Genomic DNA, 20597 nt, shown 5'->3' on the forward strand with positions numbered 1-20597 from the left:
CTGCGGTAATGGAAAGTCGCCCCCAAATTTTAATTTATATTATAATTTCTTTATAAGGTAAATTATTTTTGAAGTGTACCTCCTTAAAATTTATTTAAATACGTTTTGGAAACATCGAATCTTATGTTTCTATGATTTTGAAAAAATACTTTTGGTGTTGATTTCGAATCCTAAATTGGATTTTAGTTGTAACCTAAAATTTAAAAAAACATACGGAAGTTTTTTTTATATTTTTCAATATGTTTCAAAAACTTTATATGATACACCGATTCGTTATCACAACAAAAAGTTAGTTTGAAACCGTTTATTTCCTTTTCTGACAAAAAACATTTTAATGAGGTTTTTCAAAAGTACATAAATGGAAATAATAAAACTGTTATTCATTAAAGAAAGATATTATTCATTTTGAAAATCTTCACAAATTTTATTTAAAATAAAGTTCATAAATTAGAACGGTCTTAAAAAGGCAATTGTTTAGAATTTAAAAAAGTGATATCCCAGAAACCTGACGCCATAGAGTGATTTCAATGACGGGTTCTGAATTGGGTTACCGAAAACCTTTGGAAAGCTATATTTCTAGGCACAAAACTTGGTTACAAACAAAAATACAATTAAGCACTTAAAAACGTTTAAAGTATTTCAAATGATAAAAAATAATAATTTTAATAGTTCCATAATAATTAAAAACTCTAAAGTGTCTTAAGTTAGTACTTACCATGATTTTGCTTCATAAACAAATTTATATTAGAAACAAACAGTTTAAAGTTTATTAAAAGATTGTTGATTAGGCTTTACCAAATACAATTCTTGAATAAAATATAAATTGCAACAGACTTCTAGAGGAAATAAAACAAGCTTAAAAGACAGAAATGCTGAAATTGCTCACTTTGCTAAAAATATGTAATAATAAATAAAAAGTTGTTGAATTTCTACACAAAATTTGGGATTTAAATCTCGGTTTTAAACATTTAAAATTTAGTCTTAACACAAAAACTTTTGGACACATAATATATTTTTTCTTATAAACTATAGGGGAGAGTGGGGCACATTTGAACACTTTTTTCTTTCGCAGCTGCTAGAACCATGGAACATGTTCGATTTATTGATGTGTAAAGCTTACTTACATGGAACATTGCTATTGAACTTCGATTTTAAATAATATTTGGTTTGGTTTATGAACATATTTTTATTAAATTTTAATTTTTTTAGCAATACACATGCTTATGCCCCATGTATGGGGCAGTTTTGAAATTGGAAGGAGCACTTTTAAACAGCAGTATTATTTGGTTTTAGTGATTGAATAACACTTTAAATTTTTACTGTGTTTCTTAGTTTTATTAGTAAAATGTCCAACCTGTTTTCGCCCTTTTTGTGCAATGACGTTTGGAGCTTGAACTGCTGTAGTGACCCCGGTTTCATCCAAATTGAAAATCCGATCAGCTGTAAAGTTAAACTTACCGAGTGCTCTCTCATAATTTAAATGAAAATCCTCAAGATTCTTCTGGTTAAAACTAGTAGCCCTTGACAAACTTGTATTCTCTCGTTTTCGTATTAAAAGCGTTGAGTGACGCTTCATGAAGCGTTCAATTCAATTTCAACCATTCGATTTTTTCCATGCTTCGGGACATTTTAGCAACAATGTGGCGTATTCAAAAGCTACTACTCGAACTTTAATTTTGGTTAGTCCGTAATTCATCTTCGAGCTTCGTACCAAATATTTTTCAAGCATGTTTTCTTCACCATTAGTAAAAACTTGCTGTGTTGAATATTTGCTTGAAAATTTTAAGTTTTGTGACTCCTTATTACTTTTAAACTTTTTAGTACGGTAATACAATGTAGTTGGCAATATTCCGAAGGCAGCAGCAGCCCTTCTTAACGACATTGTTTTATCCGATGTTATGGCACTTTTAACATCATCTTTATTGACTACTGTCGATTCGTTTCTCTTATAAGTGCGCACCATTATTCCTTTTAAGACAAGAAATTGAAACATTGAACCTATTTATTGACTAAATTACAGTGAAAGGTCTAAAAATATGTGGAAGTAACTGATCGGGCCAGTTTTGAACATGTTCAATTTTGCCCTAACACACTTGTTCAAATCTGCTCCAACTGTTTCAAACCCATAAAATGTCGTATAACTGCTTCACTAAAACATATTAATTTAAAAACTTAAACAAATTTTATTTCCCGATTTTATATCAAGCACTAAAAATTGTACACACCCTTACAACTAAAAAAAAAACAAATATAACGCACAAGCACTAAGAAACCACCTTCCACGTATAAATCTGAAAGCCGACTGAAAAAAGCACGGAACGTCATTGATTTTATTTATTGTTTAAAATATTGAATTATTTTTGAAAAACAGTAATAAAATAAACTAAAATTTTATAAGCAGTGTTCAAATGTGCCTCACTCTCCCCTAAATAAACAAATAATTGTTACAACAATTAAATTACTACTTTAAAATAAAAAATGTATTCCTTAAATTAATATTTATTCTATTATAAAAAATAAAACAAAATTGGTATCAAAACAAACACAAGGAAGGTCTAAAAAGTGAATTTTCAACCGATTCAAATGTGAATTTTAAATATTTTTTTTTTCAAATTAAATTCATAAAAAGTATACAAAGTAAAAGGCAAGTAAGTGAGGAGGGTATTTATGCGAAAGGTAGTAATTCCATAAACATGTGTCTTGTAAGAAAAAAATCCTAAAAAAAAGGGACTAACTCTGTGTATCCTAGACTTACTGCAATATTTTCTTTGTACCTCGAATAACTCTTTATTTTATTCAATCATTATTCAATCATTTTTCGACTTTCCGCACTCAATACAATTTATATCTATTCCAAACGTTGAACATAATGTCCTCTCAGTACCTAAGAATCGTAATATGAAATACTATAAAAAGTTGCTTCCAGGACTTGTCTACTAAGAAGTAAACCAAAGTTTCTAAATTTTATCTCTTTGATTCCTGTTTACTTTGGAAATAAAACACATTTCAAAAGTCTTTTTGTTCATCGTTGCAAAGGTTAAATTTATTCAACAAATAACAAATTTAAATTTGGGCATTAAATATGCGCCAAATATTTTGAAAATCATTTTTTTTTTTTGAATAAGTTCTGCCTTTAAATCGACGACTTTATTTTTGTATTGCTTAAAATTAGATTGCTTTTATTTTTTATCAACTGGTTCAATAGGTAGTCCCAGCAACTCTTTCCTTTTCTGCTTACCACGAAGAATTGCTGCTTTAAATAAATTACAATATAGCTCAATAGCTGCCGGGGAATCATCATTTCCAGGCACTGGATAAGTTATTAAATTAGGATTGCAATTTGAGTCAACTATGCCAATTGTGGGTATGGCCATTTTAGCTGAATCCCTTACAGCAACATGTTGATGCAACACATTGTTTTGTGTATTTAAGAAAATGCAAAGATCAGGTAGCCTAGTTACAGCTCCAAACTGCACATTGGCATTTGTGAAGATACCTCCACGCCAGAATCGAGTGTGTGAGAATTCTCCAGCCTCCATTGCCTTCTTCTCAACTAAATGGGCATTTAGAGCGTTACGATTGAGGAATAGAATTATACCATCTCGAAAGGCTATATGTGCTGTTATGTTGAGTGCGTCACGGAGATGTTGAGCTGTCTTGTCCAAATCGAAGATGATGTGACCCAGTCGACTGCCATACACATACGGAAGCATTCTCTCATCCAAGGAACCCTCCTTGTGTCCGTAATGAACTCGAGCATTAAACAAATCACGGATGGTGAAAAGGTTGTGAACTTCAAAATAATCCGGACTTTGCAGGGCTCGTTTTTCTAAATCAAAATGGATTACAATTTTAACAAGTGAAATTAAAACAAAAAGAATTATGTAAATCTCACCGAATTCGGAAATGTCTTCTGGTTCGGGTTTAGCTGTCTCTTGAACCATGGTTTGTTGCCATCGTGCTAGGTTCTGTAATGGCCTAACAGCACAGAATCTTTTAACTGAAAAAGAAGAAAACTCTCTTTATTCATTTGAATTTGGTGTGAATGAAGATTTTTACATTTATTTATTGAATTTAGCATCTTTTTAGGAAAGCATGAAAATTAACCAAACCCTTTGCCGCACACTAAACACAGATGACAGTTCCTTATATGACAGTGACAGACGATGGCTGTACAGCTGACACTGAGTACAGGGATGGCACCTTAACTCAGGGAACATTTTACAAAGAGAACAGAAATATAAATAATTCCCAATATTAAGTTGTTTGTCAATTTGTAAAAAGTCTCTACAATATTATCTATAGACATGGTTGAAAAAGAAAAAGTCATCTTAAAAACGATTATCAGTTTATCGAAGGTAAATAAATAAATTTGGTGGTGCTACAGCTCACAGACTGACAACTAATGGGGGTCATTGGTTTTCAGCATTGTAAAATCTTTTTATTAAGATTTTAAAGCAATACAAAAGCTATTTTAGTTAGGTTTGGAATTAAACTAAAGTTAAAGATTTATGGGATTTTCGAACGCAAAATAGAGCATCACATGCAAAAAAATAGTTATGAAATTAAAATACTACAAACTTCGTTAAATTAATTTGAACTCCAAGTAGCCATTATTTTAAAAGAATTGATTCAATTATAAATAGGTTTAAATCAAAAAAAAGCATTGTCTCTCATAAGTGAAATAAGATTGTCATGGTACAATTTAAAGTAAATTCTACTTCACTGGGAAATAAAATATTAAAATCTGTAAAGAAAACATAACAATTCAAAACGTTCATCTCAAAAATTAAGAAAATAATCGAACTTCCGATATAATGTTTGTTTGATTGGGCTTTAATGATCAATATTTTTGATGCAATTAATAAAAAACTAATTCTTCAAGGGATTTTTCAAATGTATTAGTTTTGAATTTTTTGTACTATTGCATTTTTTTTGTTGTTATAAAAAGTTGAATAAATAACACAAATAAATAGATAAATAAACGAACAATTTAAAATAATGGAACAAAAACACAACAAAGTTAAAACTCTAACTCGAACTTCCTTTTTATCTGATCCCTGTCCTTCTATACAAAAATTATCCGCTCTCTTTCTTGAGATTTAAATGATTTTTAATCTCAACCTGTCCAGAAATCTTATGATTGATTTCAATGATCAGAACCAGTCTTGCCCATATATCCCATTATTCTTCTTCAAAAAACCATTTGCCATCTCTGGCCCCAGAATTGACAAATCAAAGTTATTTTTCTTTCCTCTTCTGTATAGCTCCCTTAATTCTGAATTCTGACATTAGACTTTATACATTGTGCAGAAGACGAAGAAAGAGCCACTATGTACAAAAAATCTTTTGATCTCAATTATTTTTCTTAACTCTTAACATTTGTATCCCCATAAAATTATTAAATTAATAACTCGTAAAATTGGCTTTGAAAATTGTTATCTTATCTGGGGTGATAAATTTAGCTTAGTAGAATATTGTTCAATGGATAAACAAAGATAAATAATCTTTCTCTCTACTTTTCACACTCCCTATTCTTTTCCTGTTCGCCGTCGTCGTCGCTACTCGCTCGTCGTCGTTTTCGTAGTTGTCGTTCAATAAATCGGTCACGCATTCACTTTCAGGCAGTGGTAGGAGGAACATTAACATTCATTTTCATTAGTTGATAGTTGCTCTTGCTCTGTTCTTCAAACACACAAAAAGACCCAAGAAGAAAAAAATCTATGTGCGTTCTTTCTGGAATCCAAAACCAAGACAAGACCACTAAATAAATTCAGTAGCGCATCAAAGTGTTCCAAATTGAAATTATGAATTATGAGGCAACAGAAGATCACCCTGACATAAAATAATTCATACACCTTTGGGTACTTACTTATTTATGGTACATAATATTATTTCTATTGAATTTGTAAACTTTTAGTGTGTCCTTTGCAAAGGAAAACTATTTAGAAAGAAAAATAACAAACAAAAAATGCACTGGACAGTGAGATTAGATGGAGGACCAAGGCGGGTGAATCATGCAGCTGTTAGTGTCGGCGAATTCATTTATTCATTCGGTGGCTATTGTACGGGCGGTGACTACAAAATCTATGAATCCATTGATGTTCATATTTTGAACACCAACACTTTACGCTGGTCTCTGGTGCCAACGAAAAAAGATGAGGATGGTCTTCCGTTGAAGTATCCAGAAGTGCCATATCAAAGGTGAGGTATATGTGAGGTTTCCAAAACCAAAATAACATTTTTTAAACCCAACACATTTGTATATAATTGACAATGACCATTGAAGGGCAAACATCTCAAGCGTAGAGTTTTTGGTTGTTCGTATAGTCATATCTTCTTTCCATGGCCGTGTCTGAGAATATGGCGGCCTGAAAGCAATTTTTAACGGTATAACTGTATGAAAAACTTTTCTGTTTTTTCTAAATGTTTGTTTCAAAATAGACCAGAATCGAATACTTTTTATTACTGCCAATAGAATTGTTTTCTACTTTTATCACTATACGAGTACATTATACTACAGGTGTAGAGGATGTTTTTCAAGAGCTTAATAACTTTAAATAATTATACAAGACCTAAGAATTGATGGAATAAATTTTGTATTATAATAATTTAGTAGATAATTTCATGGTATTTATTCTTAAAATATAATTGGAGGAATAATGTCCGAAGCAAGGGGCCGACATCAGGAATTTTTTTTTAAGTTAAGAACAGGTAAGAGCCTTATTCCCAGAAAAATATCAACACAATTAGATGAATTGGGCAGGTTCAGGCGACATAAGGCACTTGCGACTTGCAAGTAAGGCAAGTTTTTAGAATTCGATTGGACAGCTACAACAAAATTGCCTTCCAATTAAGGCAACTTTATTGGAAAGTTGACTGGAAAGTTAGTCAAGAAAAATCTGCCTAACAATCAAGTCAAATCTACTTATGTCAAAATGACAATTGATCATGTTTATTCGTTCAACTGAAAGCTGAACTTTATTGCTCTATATTTACGTATTTTTTGCCCAACTTCATTTAATGTTTTCTGTAAACGGGTTCCTTGTCAATTTGCAAAGGGAATAAGTCATATTTCTTTACAGACTTGTAGTTTGCCTGATGAGTTTTTTGTAGATAATAATATTTTTGTTTGTTCTTGTACTGTAAACTTAAAGTAGAGGTTTGGAAAGTAAAGTTCTGAATTTGAAACTCATGACACTTGACAAAGTAACTAGTTGCATTGGTCAAAATTCATGTTCAAAGAATGAAGTTGACTGCAAATGAAGTCCCTTATGTTGTCTGAACCTGTCCATTGTAAATTGTAATATCTATCTAATATAATTTTATATCGTGATTTTGAATGAACAGCTGACTGGAAAATGTCAAACAATTTGTTTTCGCTTCACTGATTGTGTTCCTATTTTTGTATTGTTTCGAAAGGAAAAGAAGATACAAAGCTGGTTATTTGTATCCCTCTAATTTATTGACGTCAATTTACTGATTGCTTTAAACGCTCATCAGTAAAACATTTCATATCACTCCTGTTTTAATTTTTACTGATAGCTATAAATGGGCTTTAACATAGTCCATTCGATGATTCGAATTTTTCACTACTTTTTGGCTTGATCATTGGCTTCAATGATTTAACACATCGCCATAAAAAGGAATAAATGGGCATCGAAACATACGAACGAGGGGCTAGTCAAAAGGAAATGAATTGATAAATTTTATTTGTCGATGTTTAAGCGCATAGAATGATAAGTGGCACAATCCTGTTGGAACCAAAAGTCTTCTATACTCAGATAAATACATTTTTAAACAAGAAATCAGTCAACATGATCCCGTCCTATTTACGAATTAATAAGGGCCAGTGATGACACTAGCGTGTAAATCGTGTTTATTAAACATACATTTTTTTTTCATCACTAAACACCTTAAAATAGACGAAGTGCTTTATGAACTTCGTTAACAGCATTGTTCTGGCATTAAACTTTTCATGAAGAATTTCCAAACCTTACTAAACAGACGGGTCAAAAGAGTTTAGAGTTCTCAACTGTCATACCATACACAGAATCATCAAAATTTCTCATGCTAGTAAAAATATACACCCTATAAAATCTCCTTGATCACCAATAAAAATGATGCGTCCTCAATTTATGGTGCTGATCAATTCGATTTACCATTTTAGGCTTCAAAAATGCAGAATTGATTTCGCATTAAAACAATTCGCATTAAAAACAAAAAGTTTCTATTGAAAATCTATTTTAGGAAAAGTTTATTTTTTTTATTTCATTGAAAATTCTTCTCAAATGAGGTACTTATTGTTTTGTGACTGAATCTAATTACTATCTTGTTGCTTACTTTAATGAATAAGTGTTTAACTTATGATAACATCATACTATAAGAATTTTGTTTCTATCACAAAGTATTTACCTATATAAATAATACTTGACTGATTTATTCTATTCTCAATTATCGTGTGTTTGTATGTTTGTAGTAAATACACAAAAGAAAAGAAACAAAACAAAACAAACTTTAATTCACGAGATTGTAATTATATTTAAAACCCTCCTACAATTTTGTATTGTATAATATTCACTTAATATATGTACATATAGCGAAAAAAAAAATACAAAATACAAACTAACAAAACGTAAAATGTAAGTAAATTGCAACAAAGTGAGTATATTGTATTAAGAACAGAAAACATGCTTAAAAGGGGAACGACCATCACAAAAGCCGCTTCGCAATTGCTATTGCACTAGCTAGAAGCAAACATGCACTTATCACTTAATTAAGGCAATTTTGTTATGAGTAAGAGTATACTCGTAGTATGCATATGCATTTAGCTAAATTGTTGTGCTGGATGAAAATTACTCACAAAATGTTATTTGGTGTTTTGTTTTGTTGTTTTTGTAGAATTGAATGGGCAAACAAAATTGTGATGGGCAAAGCACGCAGATTAAATGGGGAGAATCATAATTATTATAATTTTTCTGATTTATTATAGCGAAAATGTAATTTGGGACATTGTATCGAGATATATCCGCTTGCTAATGGGGTAACTACATTTTTAAAGCTACACGTTTAACAGTGCCGGATTTTTATCAAACTAATAGTTCATTTTTATGAGCCTCTTAGGCAGGCACTTATAGAGAAGAAAATAATTAGTAAAAGTGTAATAGACCATCGTTATCCCAAAAGAGATTTTTATTTGAACGAGGTTTCTTTATTTTCATTCAAGCAAAGCTAGTATGTAATGAAAAAGCTATATTACAGCTAATATAATATCAAATTTTTAATATAAGAATTCTATGAATACACAAACTATGTTTGACATAGATTGCACTTAGTTTATACTTTTTTATTTATTTATTTAAGTAGCAATATACATTATTTCTTTTACATTTAGTAAGAACCCTACTCACGTCTAGGGGAACACCCCAGGGTGGTATTCTTTCGCCTCTTCTATGGCTTGTGGTCATGGATTCAATTCTCGTTAGATTAGAGAAATGTGGAGTGAGGGCGGTAGCCTATGCGGATGATTTGGTGCTATTGGTGCAGGAAAGTACACCTCTGTGATTAGTGAAATCACGGAGTTAGCTTTGAAGAAAGTTAGCAACTGGGACTAGGAGTTAACCAAAGTAAAACTGAACTGTTGCTCTTTACCATCAAAACTAAAATACCGCCCTTCACGCTAAGATTCAACGGTCAAATCCTATCATTGTCTTCCAGTGCAAAATATTTGGGAGTTATACTCGACCCTAAACTAAGCTAGAAACTAAATATTGAAGTACGGGTTAAGAAGGCATGTGTTGCCTTCTACGCCTGCAGCAACACTTTCGGCAAAAAGTTTGGACTTCAGTCGAAGATGATTTTATGGACGTACACAGGCGTAGTACGTCCACTCTTAACATATGGTTCGATTGTATGGTGGCCTGCTCTTAGCAAAGCCTATAATATTGATAAGCTAAAGAAGGTTCAGAGAACAGCTTGCGTGGGCACCAAAGGGGCCATGCGTACTTACCCAACGGACGCCTTAAACGTTATTTTGGATCTTCTACCAATCGACCTTTTTATTAAATACATAGTTTCCTGCAGCGCTATTAAGCTGAAGGAATCAAACAGCTAGTTGTCAAAACCTCATGGTCACAGCAATACAACGAAATTGATTCCCTCAGATATTATCTCGGTAGACACTGACTACTGCACTCCTACTTTGAGCCTTAGTAAGGGTTTTAAGGTTATTTTCCCATCCAGAAAAGATTGGGAGGATGCCATCGTGTCGATAGGTTTCGACACAACCATCTTTACTGACGGCTCAAAGATGGAGTGCGGAGTTGGTTCTGAGGTCTTTTCTGAGTCCCTAAATGTAGCCAAATCCTTTAGGCTTCCTGACTTTGCTAGCGTTTTTCAGGCTGAACTGAACTGGCAATAAGGGAGGCATGTAAGACACTTAAACAAAACCCAAACCAAAACCGAAATGCGGCTATCTTTACAGACAGTCAGGCAGCTGTCAAAGCCATTTACTCGGCCATATCCTCATCTAAATTGGTCCAGCAATGTCGCGATGAGCTTGCGAGCCTGAATATTAACCTCGGTGTCACCCTGATCTGGGTTCCGGGCCATAGTGGTATCGTGGGAAATGGTTAACATTCCTCTTGGTGCTATGAAGGGTAAAATCTTTTCTATCTACCAAACTAATTCAAACCGAAGGTGGAGCAATTAACCCAAATGCATTATATCTAGGAAAATATGGCCCACCTATAATAAAACCCGTACAAACGATCTTCTATGCAGGCCAAGGCAAGACATAGCCAGGATTGTTGCGGTTTGTACCGGACATTGGCCTATAGGAGTTCATGCAGAGAAGTTGGATATCTCTTACAACACCTTTTGCCGTAGCTGTAGTGGCCAAAGAGAAAGTGAAACGATAATCCATTTCCTATGCAAATGTCCTGCTTTGGCAAACACTATATACTTTATATAATACTTTGGAAAAGCATTCTTTCACGAACTTGATGAGCTATCTGAGACAAAGATTAGAGGCATAATCTTTTTTCTCAATGCGACAAAATGGCTCTAACATAATCGCTATGAAGCTTCTCTATAAATCTATCCCTTTCAATCAAAGGTCAAACGAATTTTTGGTATCAAAACGGTGCACTAATGCGCTAATTGGATCTCAGGCTAGGTTGCCTTGAGATCGCCATTTCTACCTACCTAAGAACTACCTACTTTTCAACTATAGATTTAAACTAACATAACTAACATATAATAATAGAGCTACAATTAAAACCCTTATTCAACTCTTAAAAACTAATATTGCAAAACTCCCACGTTAAGTTTATGAATTATAGATTTTCAAATACATTTTTTGGCAAATTCATTTAGCCCAATTTCAACGACTCTATCGAAAACATATAATATAGTACAAAATACATAATATGTATATATAAATTTATGGTGGAGATAAACATTTAATCAGTTCATTATCAGAGAAGGAACATTTTACATAAAATTTGTGTGTCAAATTTTCGATAAGGGAGTCCAAAAGATTGACATTGCTTTGTTCATGAAGCCTGTAAGTTGATTATCACCATGGTAAATCAAGCATCATTTTAAGAACTTTGTTTTGACATGTTTGAAGCTTAAGTTTGTGAGTTTTGGCACAATCGTTCCAAACAGGAGCACCGTATAGGAGGATAGATTATAAAATTGATTTGTGCATTAAAATTTTGTTTTCTTTGCTAAGTTTAAACTTCTACATATTAAGGGGTACAAAATTCTTCGACGCTTTGTAAACCAAATAGCTTGCGTTTTCAAAGGATATACTTTAATCTTCCATTTAAAAAAGTATTTTTCTCTTGAAGAAAGACTCACTTGCATCGTATTGCAGACGTCCTGAAAGTAAGTGCCCGATGTAAAAATAGCCGTGTCATCAGCAAACATTGCAATACCAATATTATTTCCAAGATTTGGTAAATCGGAGACAAGTATATTAAAGAGAATGGGACCAAGTACTTTGGCTTGAGGAATTCCATATGAAATATTATGTACTGAAGATAAATTGTCTTGTAGTTTTACTAAAAATTTTCTCCCACTTAAAAAGCTTTGAATAATTTTTACTGTCGCCATTTGAAAGCTAAATTTAACAAGTTTGTGAATCGATGCGTCGTGCAAGATCGTATCGAAGGCCTTTTCAATATCCGATAGTACTAAGGCAGTCGAATCTAAAATTGATAATCAGGCAAAATATTATTCGCAGTGAGGTGATTATCAAGATTTTCCTTGATTATTTTTCCAAGTAACTTGCTTATAGAGCTCTGTAAGCTTATAGGTCTATAGCTGGCAGCATCATCTCTTAGTTTACCAGGCTTTGCAATTGGTATCACCATGGCAGTTTTCCAGCAATCTGGAAAGTAACTTAATTTAAGACAGGCATTGAAAATTAAATTTAGGTATCGCAAGCCTGAGAGGGGGACAGATTTCAAAAGTGTATTGCTTATACCGTCCATGCCAGGGTACTTTTTATTTTTTAAGCTTTGAATCAATTTTCTTACCTTACTAGGATTAACAGAATTCAAACCAGTTTGTTCGACATTTGATTGCGAGACAAAAATAATTGTATTTGATACATCAGTAGAAGTACTGTCGTCACTAAAACGAGCAGTTGTTTCATGATTCCTTGACAAATTTGAAGTTAATAGGTTTGCTTTATCTTTTGCCGTTATTAGCAATTTGTTATTCGATTTGAGAGGTGGAATACTTGAACCTCTTTTCTTTATAACCTTGGCAACTTTCCAAAAAGGTATCATAACGATAGCTAAGCCATCTCCTTCTTTCCGAGTTTCTTAGTCGTATTAAAAGTAAAATATTGCTAGGCAGTCGAGCCGAATGATCATCTTTTACAAGGCACTTAGGTATTGCAAAGTCAGCAGCCCTATTTAACAGGGAAACAAAATTACTGCACATTGAATTAATTTGAGTTGTGCTGTTTACCGCGGTAGTAGAAATATTATTTGGAGCTTCTGTTAGTTTAGTTTATACTTACTTACTTACTTAAGGTGGCGCTACAGTCCTGTGTAAACTAGTGCCCCACCCAACCAACTTCCCCATCTAGCTCGGTCCCTAGCTAGATGTCTCCAGTTTCGCCTCCAAGTTGGGTGAGGTCACCTTCCACTTGTGCGCGCCACCTGATCCGCGGTCTTCCTCTACTGCGCTGTCCTGTGGGTGTGAATTCGAAGACTTTACGGGCCAGAGCATTGCTTTCTATGCGCTCTACGTGACCCAGCCATCTTAGTAGTTGGACTTTTACCCTTCTGGCTAAGTCTACGTTGCTGTTCATCGTTTCACCTTCTCCTCCACTCCCCTTCGATGCAAACGGGACCGTAGCGAAGAATTTTTCTCTGGAACCGACCCAAGGTGCTTTTATCCGCTTTTGTCATAGTCCATGCTTCTGCACCGTATAGCAGGATGGGGATGATAAGAATCTAATATAGCGACACTTTGTTCACTCGAGAGAGGACTACCATTTTTTTGCTCTGATTTCAAAGGAAGACCATGTATCACTATGATTCAATAAAGTTGGCACACTTATTTCTTTTTCTTTTAATATTATTTCTTAGTGAAATATCTTTCAATTACAAAATGGTAAAGAGCATTTAACTGATAGACCTGGCAGGCTAAAAGTTATTCAAAAAGAATTCTTTACGAATAGTCTTCCGTTAAAGAGTAATGAATTCACAATTAAGGTTTGCAAGGGAGATCTTCAAGCTCAAGAAGTTGGACATCTTTACTTTATAGATGAAACTGTCGATTCAGAAAAATGATAACATATTCTCGAAAACCATGGATTGAGCAAATATGAGCTCGAAATGGGATTTGTATATTCCAGCAAGATGGTGCCATATTGAATTGGTCACACAGGATCCCCGATTATTCAACAATTGAGAGCATCGAAATTAGAACTGGACCTTGAAAAAAAAACATAAATTGTGTGTGCCAACTTTATTGGACCAGGGTAGTACGTTTTTAAATGGTATTCTCAATAGCTGGCCTGATTCTCATAGAGAAATATTTCATTCAGTGCAAGATTAAAGAGAGTAGACATAAGTCTTCTAGCAACCATAATTTTCGAAAAATTTTCATTGAAATTAAGAACTTCAAAAAGTTAATTCTAGTTAAATCATTTGCAAACATTTCATTCTTTGCCATATAAGTGCTAAAGACAATACTGAAAATTAAGCTATCACAATGCATTAATATGCGCTAATTTCCTGACCTGTATGAATTAGAAATTGCTACCCATTCCCACTATCGCCGAATATCAAATAACAGTGCATTCAGGTAAATGCATCGGAATATTGAAGATCGCTGACTCAGCATCTCATCGTGGGATAGCTCTAAGTTAGAGAATTAGTTTTGATCTTCAGTCTGATTGTGGCCACAAATCGTTTTATTTAGTAAGTCGAACCGTTGACTGGTCCAAATGGGTCTGGCATTCGCATTATTTTTTTAATCCCCTTTTCCAGGACGCAATAAATATTAACTTTGGTTCCTAATATTTTTTCCATAGATGTAAACCATAGAGGAATAAGATGTTCCTCAAAACGTTTCCTATCGAAGATATTTGAAAACGCCAATAATTTCCAAGGTTTTCAATTCCAAGGTACACTTTCGACTTTATTAAATTTCCCAAATTTTAAAGATATGAAACAAGGAAAATTTTGTACACTACTTTCCAATTTGGATGCAACTATTAAATTCATTTCATTCATTCATTTTTTTCTCACCTATAATAGTTTACGAACGTTTCTAGAACTAAACAAGAATAACCAAAACGAATACGACGAAATTTATAATGTCCCTAAAAGCCCATGTTAATCACAAAACAAGACTAAAACTCATTATCAATCTCTTTCAGATATGGCCACACAGCTGTTGCGTACAATGAGAAAATTTACCTTTGGGGTGGCCGCAACGATGAAAATCTATGCAATGTTCTGTATTGCTTCGATCCCAAGACTCTCAGTTGGTCTCGGCCATCAGTGACCGGAGCTATTCCGGGTGCCCGTGATGGTCATTCAGCATGTGTTTATGGCAACTACATGTACATTTTCGGAGGCTTCGAAGATGATATAAACGAATTCTCCTGTGATGTCCACAGCTTGAATTTCGATACAATGGAATGGAAATATAATCAAACATTCGGAATAGCTCCATCGTTTCGTGATTTCCATTCGACCGCCGCCATTCACGATCGAATGTATATATTTGGAGGGAGAGGGGATAAACACAGCCCGTATCATAGTCTCGAAGAAATGTACTGCCCAGAGATTGTCTATTTAGACTTAAAGACTAAAGTATGGCATCGACCGTCGACAACAGGCAAAGTGCCAGTTGGAAGAAGAAGTCATTCTATGTGTAAGTTTTTGAATTTTCTATTTATCAAACAACAAAAAAACAGGAATGACCAAGTTTACATTTCTTAAGTTATCTACAATGGACTGATTTATGTTTTTGGTGGATATAATGGACTTTTGGATCAGCATTTTAACGATATGTATACGTTCGACACGAAAACGAATCTATGGAATTTAGTTAAACCAAGGGGTAAGGCCCCATCTGCACGTCGAAGACAAGTTTGTCTAGTCAAAGGAAATCGCATGTTCTTGTTTGGAGGAACAAGGTAAATAAAGATGAGATACTTTTTTTTAAACAATTTAATAAAATATGAATTTATTTTTGTCTTATAGTCCTTACAACTTTTTACCGGATCTTCCACCACTCATAGATAATAATGACACTCACGTTTTGGACTTTGATCCAAGTCTTAAAACATTAGCATTGTTAAAAGTTGTTGAGCATCGAATCGATACATCGTGGCTACCGAAAGAATTACGGTAATTTTCAAAGAATCTTATCAATTTTTATTTGAACTTTATTCAATTGGTTTGTTTTGTTTTTAGATGGGAAATCCGTTCGATGACTTTGCCCAATTCAATAAGTAGGCCAATTAATCACGCCGGTTAGGAAGATAAAAATATTTGGTAAAGCCAAAAAATAAGATAGTTTGGTCAGTAGTTTGTTTGAGTAGTTATTTGTTGATCATACAAGTGAAAAATATGTGTCAACATCGATTGAAATTATATCTTTCACTGTATTCGATTCATATCAATCATTTTCACATTGTTTTTGAACTTAAATTTATGTAATCTTATCCGCGTTAATATATTGACAGACAGACAATATTTACTTGAAATAAATAAGGAGTATATGGTTTGTGCCATTTGAATCAACGATCCAGTATACGAAGTTATAATTTATATATTTATTGGTCTTGGAACTGATGTATAAACATTTTAAAATTAATGTTTCCACAAACCACCGCCAAGGCCAATAAAAAAATTCAAAATGAGTATATCATAGATTAATTCCGTAACCAACATATTTCTACAGAAAAGTGTGTAGGTACTCGAACTAAGGTAAAGCAAACACTTCTACTGACTTAACTTTAAAAAGAAAACAGTGACACAAAGACAGAATGATCGCTAAACCATAACAAAGCTCCAATTCTGCCCATTACAAATGTAAAACAAAACTTTACACTCGCCACATATGTACGTAAACATGTATACCTATTTTTCAATTGATGATTATTATTTTGCATAATTAAAAAGATGTACGCACTAAAGAAAAAACCTTAAATACAGTAAGCTTGCTCTGTGTTTCAATTAGTTGCACAGAGTAAAGCCATTTAAACAAATATAAAAGTATACAAAATAATATATTATATATTATAAAAAGAAGCAAATGTACGACCCTTTATATAGAAAATAAAATCGTCTTTGTAGCCCCTCACAAAACAAATGAGGGCTCTATATACATAATTTGTATCATTGTACTACATCTTAAAATTTTGCATTGAATTGATTCAGTAAATTGTTGTGTTCTTAAGTAAGATTTAAATTTAAGTTTAAGTAAAAAATTAACAATTTTTTTGTTTGCATTTTCTTTTGAATTTGTATGGAAAAATGCAATATTTAATGACAATTTTATTATTTACAAGAAAAAACAAACAGATTATTTGAAAACTAAAGAAAACAAAACGTTATATTTATGAATTGTGAGTATTGTGTATATGTATTAATATATTTTTTTTTTAATTTGAAATAAAAAAAAAGTTTATCGTGAAAATAGGCTGTGTTTAATTTTTTTACACTTTTTGTGAACTATTTAGTAAGTCCGAGTATTATATAAGCCCTATTGTGAGTTACATGGGAACAAGATTCCACATGAAAAAATTCCCATTTACCTTTTCCCTAATTGTGAGTTTCGGACGAAAAAATTCCCCATGTTCGAAAAAATCCTCTTATTTACCCTGGTTACAAGACGAGATCGAGGAATCGAATCGAATCGAATTGAGATTTCGATCCAGGTATATGGTGGCACTGAATCGAGGAATCGAATTCAAATGGGATCAAAATGACATTTCGGTTTTATTTGTGTGCGTACTGTACTTTTAAATAAACTTACAATCTTAGAACAATGCTCTAAACACAAGGACGAGCGCCAAATTAAATTAAGCTTAGAACCAAAAATACTCCATTTAAATGGAGTCTTTTTGCTTAGAACAAACAAGAGAGAAAAAAATTATCGCACGCACACAAGCAAAACCTCACACACCAATAACTCGATTCCCCGATTCAGGTTTACAAACAAATTTTCGATTCGATTCACCTCTTTCAGTGGGATCGGATCGAGTAATCCTATTTCGATCCGATCCAGGTCTATAGGGCGCTAAAATTTGATTCAATTCGGATTCAATTCTCCTTGTAAACGCGGTAATTGTAAGCATTTTTTCCGTGTGAAATGTTCCGTTCTCAGCTGTTGAGAAATGTTCACTTATTTTTTTGTCGCGAACGAGAGAAGAAGAAAGCGGAAAATGCAAGTTGTTTGTTTGTTTTTTTTTTTTTGACCAAAAATAAAAGTGAATTTTACCAATATTTCAGGAGCAAAACTTTAAATAAAGCCCAAAATTCAACAAAACCCTGAAATTGCCAAAGGCTTTGTAAAACAAAGTCGCGAGAAAGTTTTGGAAGCAGCTCACATTAGAGCTAAACAGCGCAGCCCCGCCCGTTAAAAATGAATGCTAGTGGAAAAAAGTAAGTTTGTTTTGTAGTTCTAATTAATTTTTTGTTTAAAATTATGTTTTAAAATTATGGTTTGGATTGACCAAAAGCGATACGTGCGCAAAAAAGCAGCAACGAATAACATTCAAGAAAGAGGAACAGGAGGTGGACCAAATAAAACCAAAAAATTTTCACCCTCGGAAGAGACTATATTCCAACTGATTGGAATGAGTGAAGCACTGGAAGGAGTCCCCAAATCACGCTGCTTTGTGTTGCCTGCATCTGAAGAAATGGTTTTGAATGAAGAATATTGTCCATCTGTGGCTAGTTCATCTTCAGATCCATTCAATTATGACCTTGAAGTCACTCCTCAAAACGAAAATTAGCAACCAACTCCTCCGACTCCTCAAATCAATAAAAAAAGAAAGGCTGTCCAAATGAGAACGAGCGAAGTTCAGAGGAGCTGGAAATTAAAAAAAAAAATTTGCTCCGAGCTCAGTGCAGGGATTTCTGTTATGCGAGATCATAACAAAGAAGTTCAAAGTAGCTTTAAAAAGTTATACCGCTCACTGGACCGCATTACTGAACTAAAAAAGGAATGTCTAAAAGAACAAAAGCGTCACATTTTGGATATGGAAAAATTTCGCAAGTCTCAGCTCTCAGATTTTTAAATGATATTACTTCTACGATTTGCCAAACGTTCGAATATTATAAATAGAAAGTTAAGGTTAACGTAATTGTGAGTAAGAACAGTTGATCGTAAAAAGCTCGAAACAATGCAAATGAATAATGTTCTCAAATTTCAATTATGAAGAAGTAATTAAGTATTAAAAATGAATAAGTGACTAATTGTAAAGTATACATAGTACTTCAATAAGTAAGATCATGTTAATTCAGGGGCCAGGTTCTGTAATAAACGAAACGAAAACGAACGTTCATTTTTCAAAAACGAAAGAAATTGTGCGAAAACGATATTTGCCATTCTGTATCGCATTTCGTTTATGTGCCTTTGTTCATTTTTGCTTCAATCCCAACAAAATTTGATTGCATACTTTCTGGATGTCAAATATCTTGAGAGATGGGATATACATATATATAAAATATACATAGTTTTTTTTATTATCATCATAAACTTCATTCTTTTTTAGACATGGGCCGACTATAAACTCCGCAGAAAGCAAAAACTTGCGGAGGATAAAAACTCTCTACACCAAACTGGTGGTGGGCCATTCAAGAAAAAAGAACTAACTCCGTTCGAGGAAGCTGTAGTGGAATTGGCAAACATACGGACAGCAGTTGCGATATTAAACCGCAACCGCATACGACCCAACAACCTACGAGCCAACCTCCTACGAGCCATTCGTCGTCCTCATCATCATCATGGGAGTCAACGGAGAGTCTAGAAAATTTTGTCAGAGCCCTTGTGAGTTCAGAAACTAAGGAGATTGCTTCAGTTCTGAATTCTGTTCTTCTTGCGGAACAAACTCCAAGGAACATTTCACAATCATCTTCATCTTGAGGAATGATGGACAAGCTGGAAATGTTCAAGAACTCGGCAAACTCCAGTGAAGACTTTTACAAAAAAGTCGTGGACGTATTGTTAGAAATACGACATATCAAACGGGAGGAAGTTCAAGTTTTAAAACAACAAGCTTAAGACAACGCTTACTTACACTTACTTATTTAAGATGGCTCTACAGTCCGGGGAGGACCTGGGCCTCAACCAACATGCGTCTCCAGCCAGCTCGGTCCAGTTTCGCACTTCAAGTTGGCTCCCATCTGCGTGCGCCACCTGAGTCGCGCTCTTCCTCTACTGCGCCGTCCCTCGGGATTGGATTCGAAGACCTTCCGGGCTTGAGCGTTGATGTCCATTCGCTCTACATGACCCAGCCATCTAAGCCGTTGGACTTTAATTCTGATAACTAGGTCAGTGTCGCTGTACAGCCCGTACAGTTCGTCGTTATATCTTCTCCTCCATTCTCCATCTATGCATACGTAACCAAAAATCACCCGAAGAATTTTTCTCTCGAAGCATCCTAAGACGTTCTCATCTTTCTTTGACAGGGTCTAAGCTTCAGCGCCATAAATGAGAACCGGAGAGAAGGACTTTACTTCTCAATTGCCTTCTAAGTCCAAAGAAGCAGCGATTTGCAAGAGTTGTTCTTCATTTGATTTCAGCCTGTCTGTGTTTATAGCGGTGCATCGAAAAGATCTTTTCCGACCTTGATAGAGCAGCTTGCATTCTCCATCGTCGTTCTGCACAAACGGATAAATTTGACAGGGATGTCAAAACTAGACATTTCTCTGTAGAGCTCTTCCCTATAGATGCTGTCATACGCGGCTTTAAAATCGATAAAGAGATGGTGGGTATCGATTTAAAGCTCCTGGGTCTTTTAGAAGATCTGCCGAAGTGTGAATATTTGGTCGATAGTGGACTTTCCTGGTCGGAAGCCAAACTGATAAGGACCAATCAGGTTGTTG

General features: G+C 34.0%; 2 protein-coding genes across 2 annotated transcripts; one reads left to right on the plus strand and one right to left on the minus strand.

The window, feature by feature from the left end:
* Positions 1-3013: 3013 nt before the first annotated feature.
* Positions 3014-4179, minus strand: LOC129950004 (28S ribosomal protein S2, mitochondrial). The gene is made up of 3 exons (XM_056061762.1): positions 4060-4179; positions 3896-4000; positions 3014-3829 (listed from the first exon to the last, which is right to left on the minus strand). Exons 1-3 carry the CDS (start codon positions 4079-4081, stop codon positions 3180-3182), a joined length of 777 nt encoding a protein of 258 aa, XP_055917737.1. The 5' UTR covers positions 4082-4179; the 3' UTR covers positions 3014-3179.
* Positions 4180-5304: 1125 nt separating this feature from the next.
* Positions 5305-16982, plus strand: LOC129951123 (kelch domain-containing protein 3). Its single transcript, XM_056063136.1, has 6 exons — positions 5305-5864; positions 5921-6204; positions 14909-15408; positions 15478-15673; positions 15741-15887; positions 15954-16982. The coding sequence occupies exons 2-6, from the start codon at positions 5972-5974 to the stop codon at positions 16015-16017; spliced, it is 1140 nt and encodes a 379-aa protein (XP_055919111.1). The 5' UTR covers positions 5305-5864; positions 5921-5971; the 3' UTR covers positions 16018-16982.
* The last annotated feature ends 3615 nt before the right edge of the window (positions 16983-20597 follow it).

Source organism: Eupeodes corollae, chromosome 3, assembly GCF_945859685.1.
Source record: "Eupeodes corollae chromosome 3, idEupCoro1.1, whole genome shotgun sequence".
Classification (NCBI taxonomy): Eukaryota; Metazoa; Arthropoda; class Insecta; order Diptera; family Syrphidae; genus Eupeodes; species Eupeodes corollae.

Bases quoted from the DNA above. Each gene is read 5' to 3' on its own strand.
- LOC129951123 (XM_056063136.1), top strand. From the start codon at position 5,972: ATGCACTGGACAGTGAGATTAGATGGAGGACCAAGGCGGGTGAATCAT. The intron at 15,674-15,740 runs GTAAATAAAGAT...TTTGTCTTATAG, and splicing joins TTCTTGTTTGGAGGAACAAG to TCCTTACAACTTTTTACCGG. The intron at 15,888-15,953 runs GTAATTTTCAAA...TTTTGTTTTTAG, and splicing joins TGGCTACCGAAAGAATTACG to ATGGGAAATCCGTTCGATGA.
- LOC129950004 (XM_056061762.1), bottom strand. From the start codon at position 4,081: ATGCTAAATTCAATAAATAAAT. The intron at 4,001-4,059 runs GTAAAAATCTTC...CTTCTTTTTCAG, and splicing joins GCTAAATTCAATAAATAAAT to TTAAAAGATTCTGTGCTGTT. The intron at 3,830-3,895 runs GTGAGATTTACA...ATTTTGATTTAG, and splicing joins AGAAGACATTTCCGAATTCG to AAAAACGAGCCCTGCAAAGT.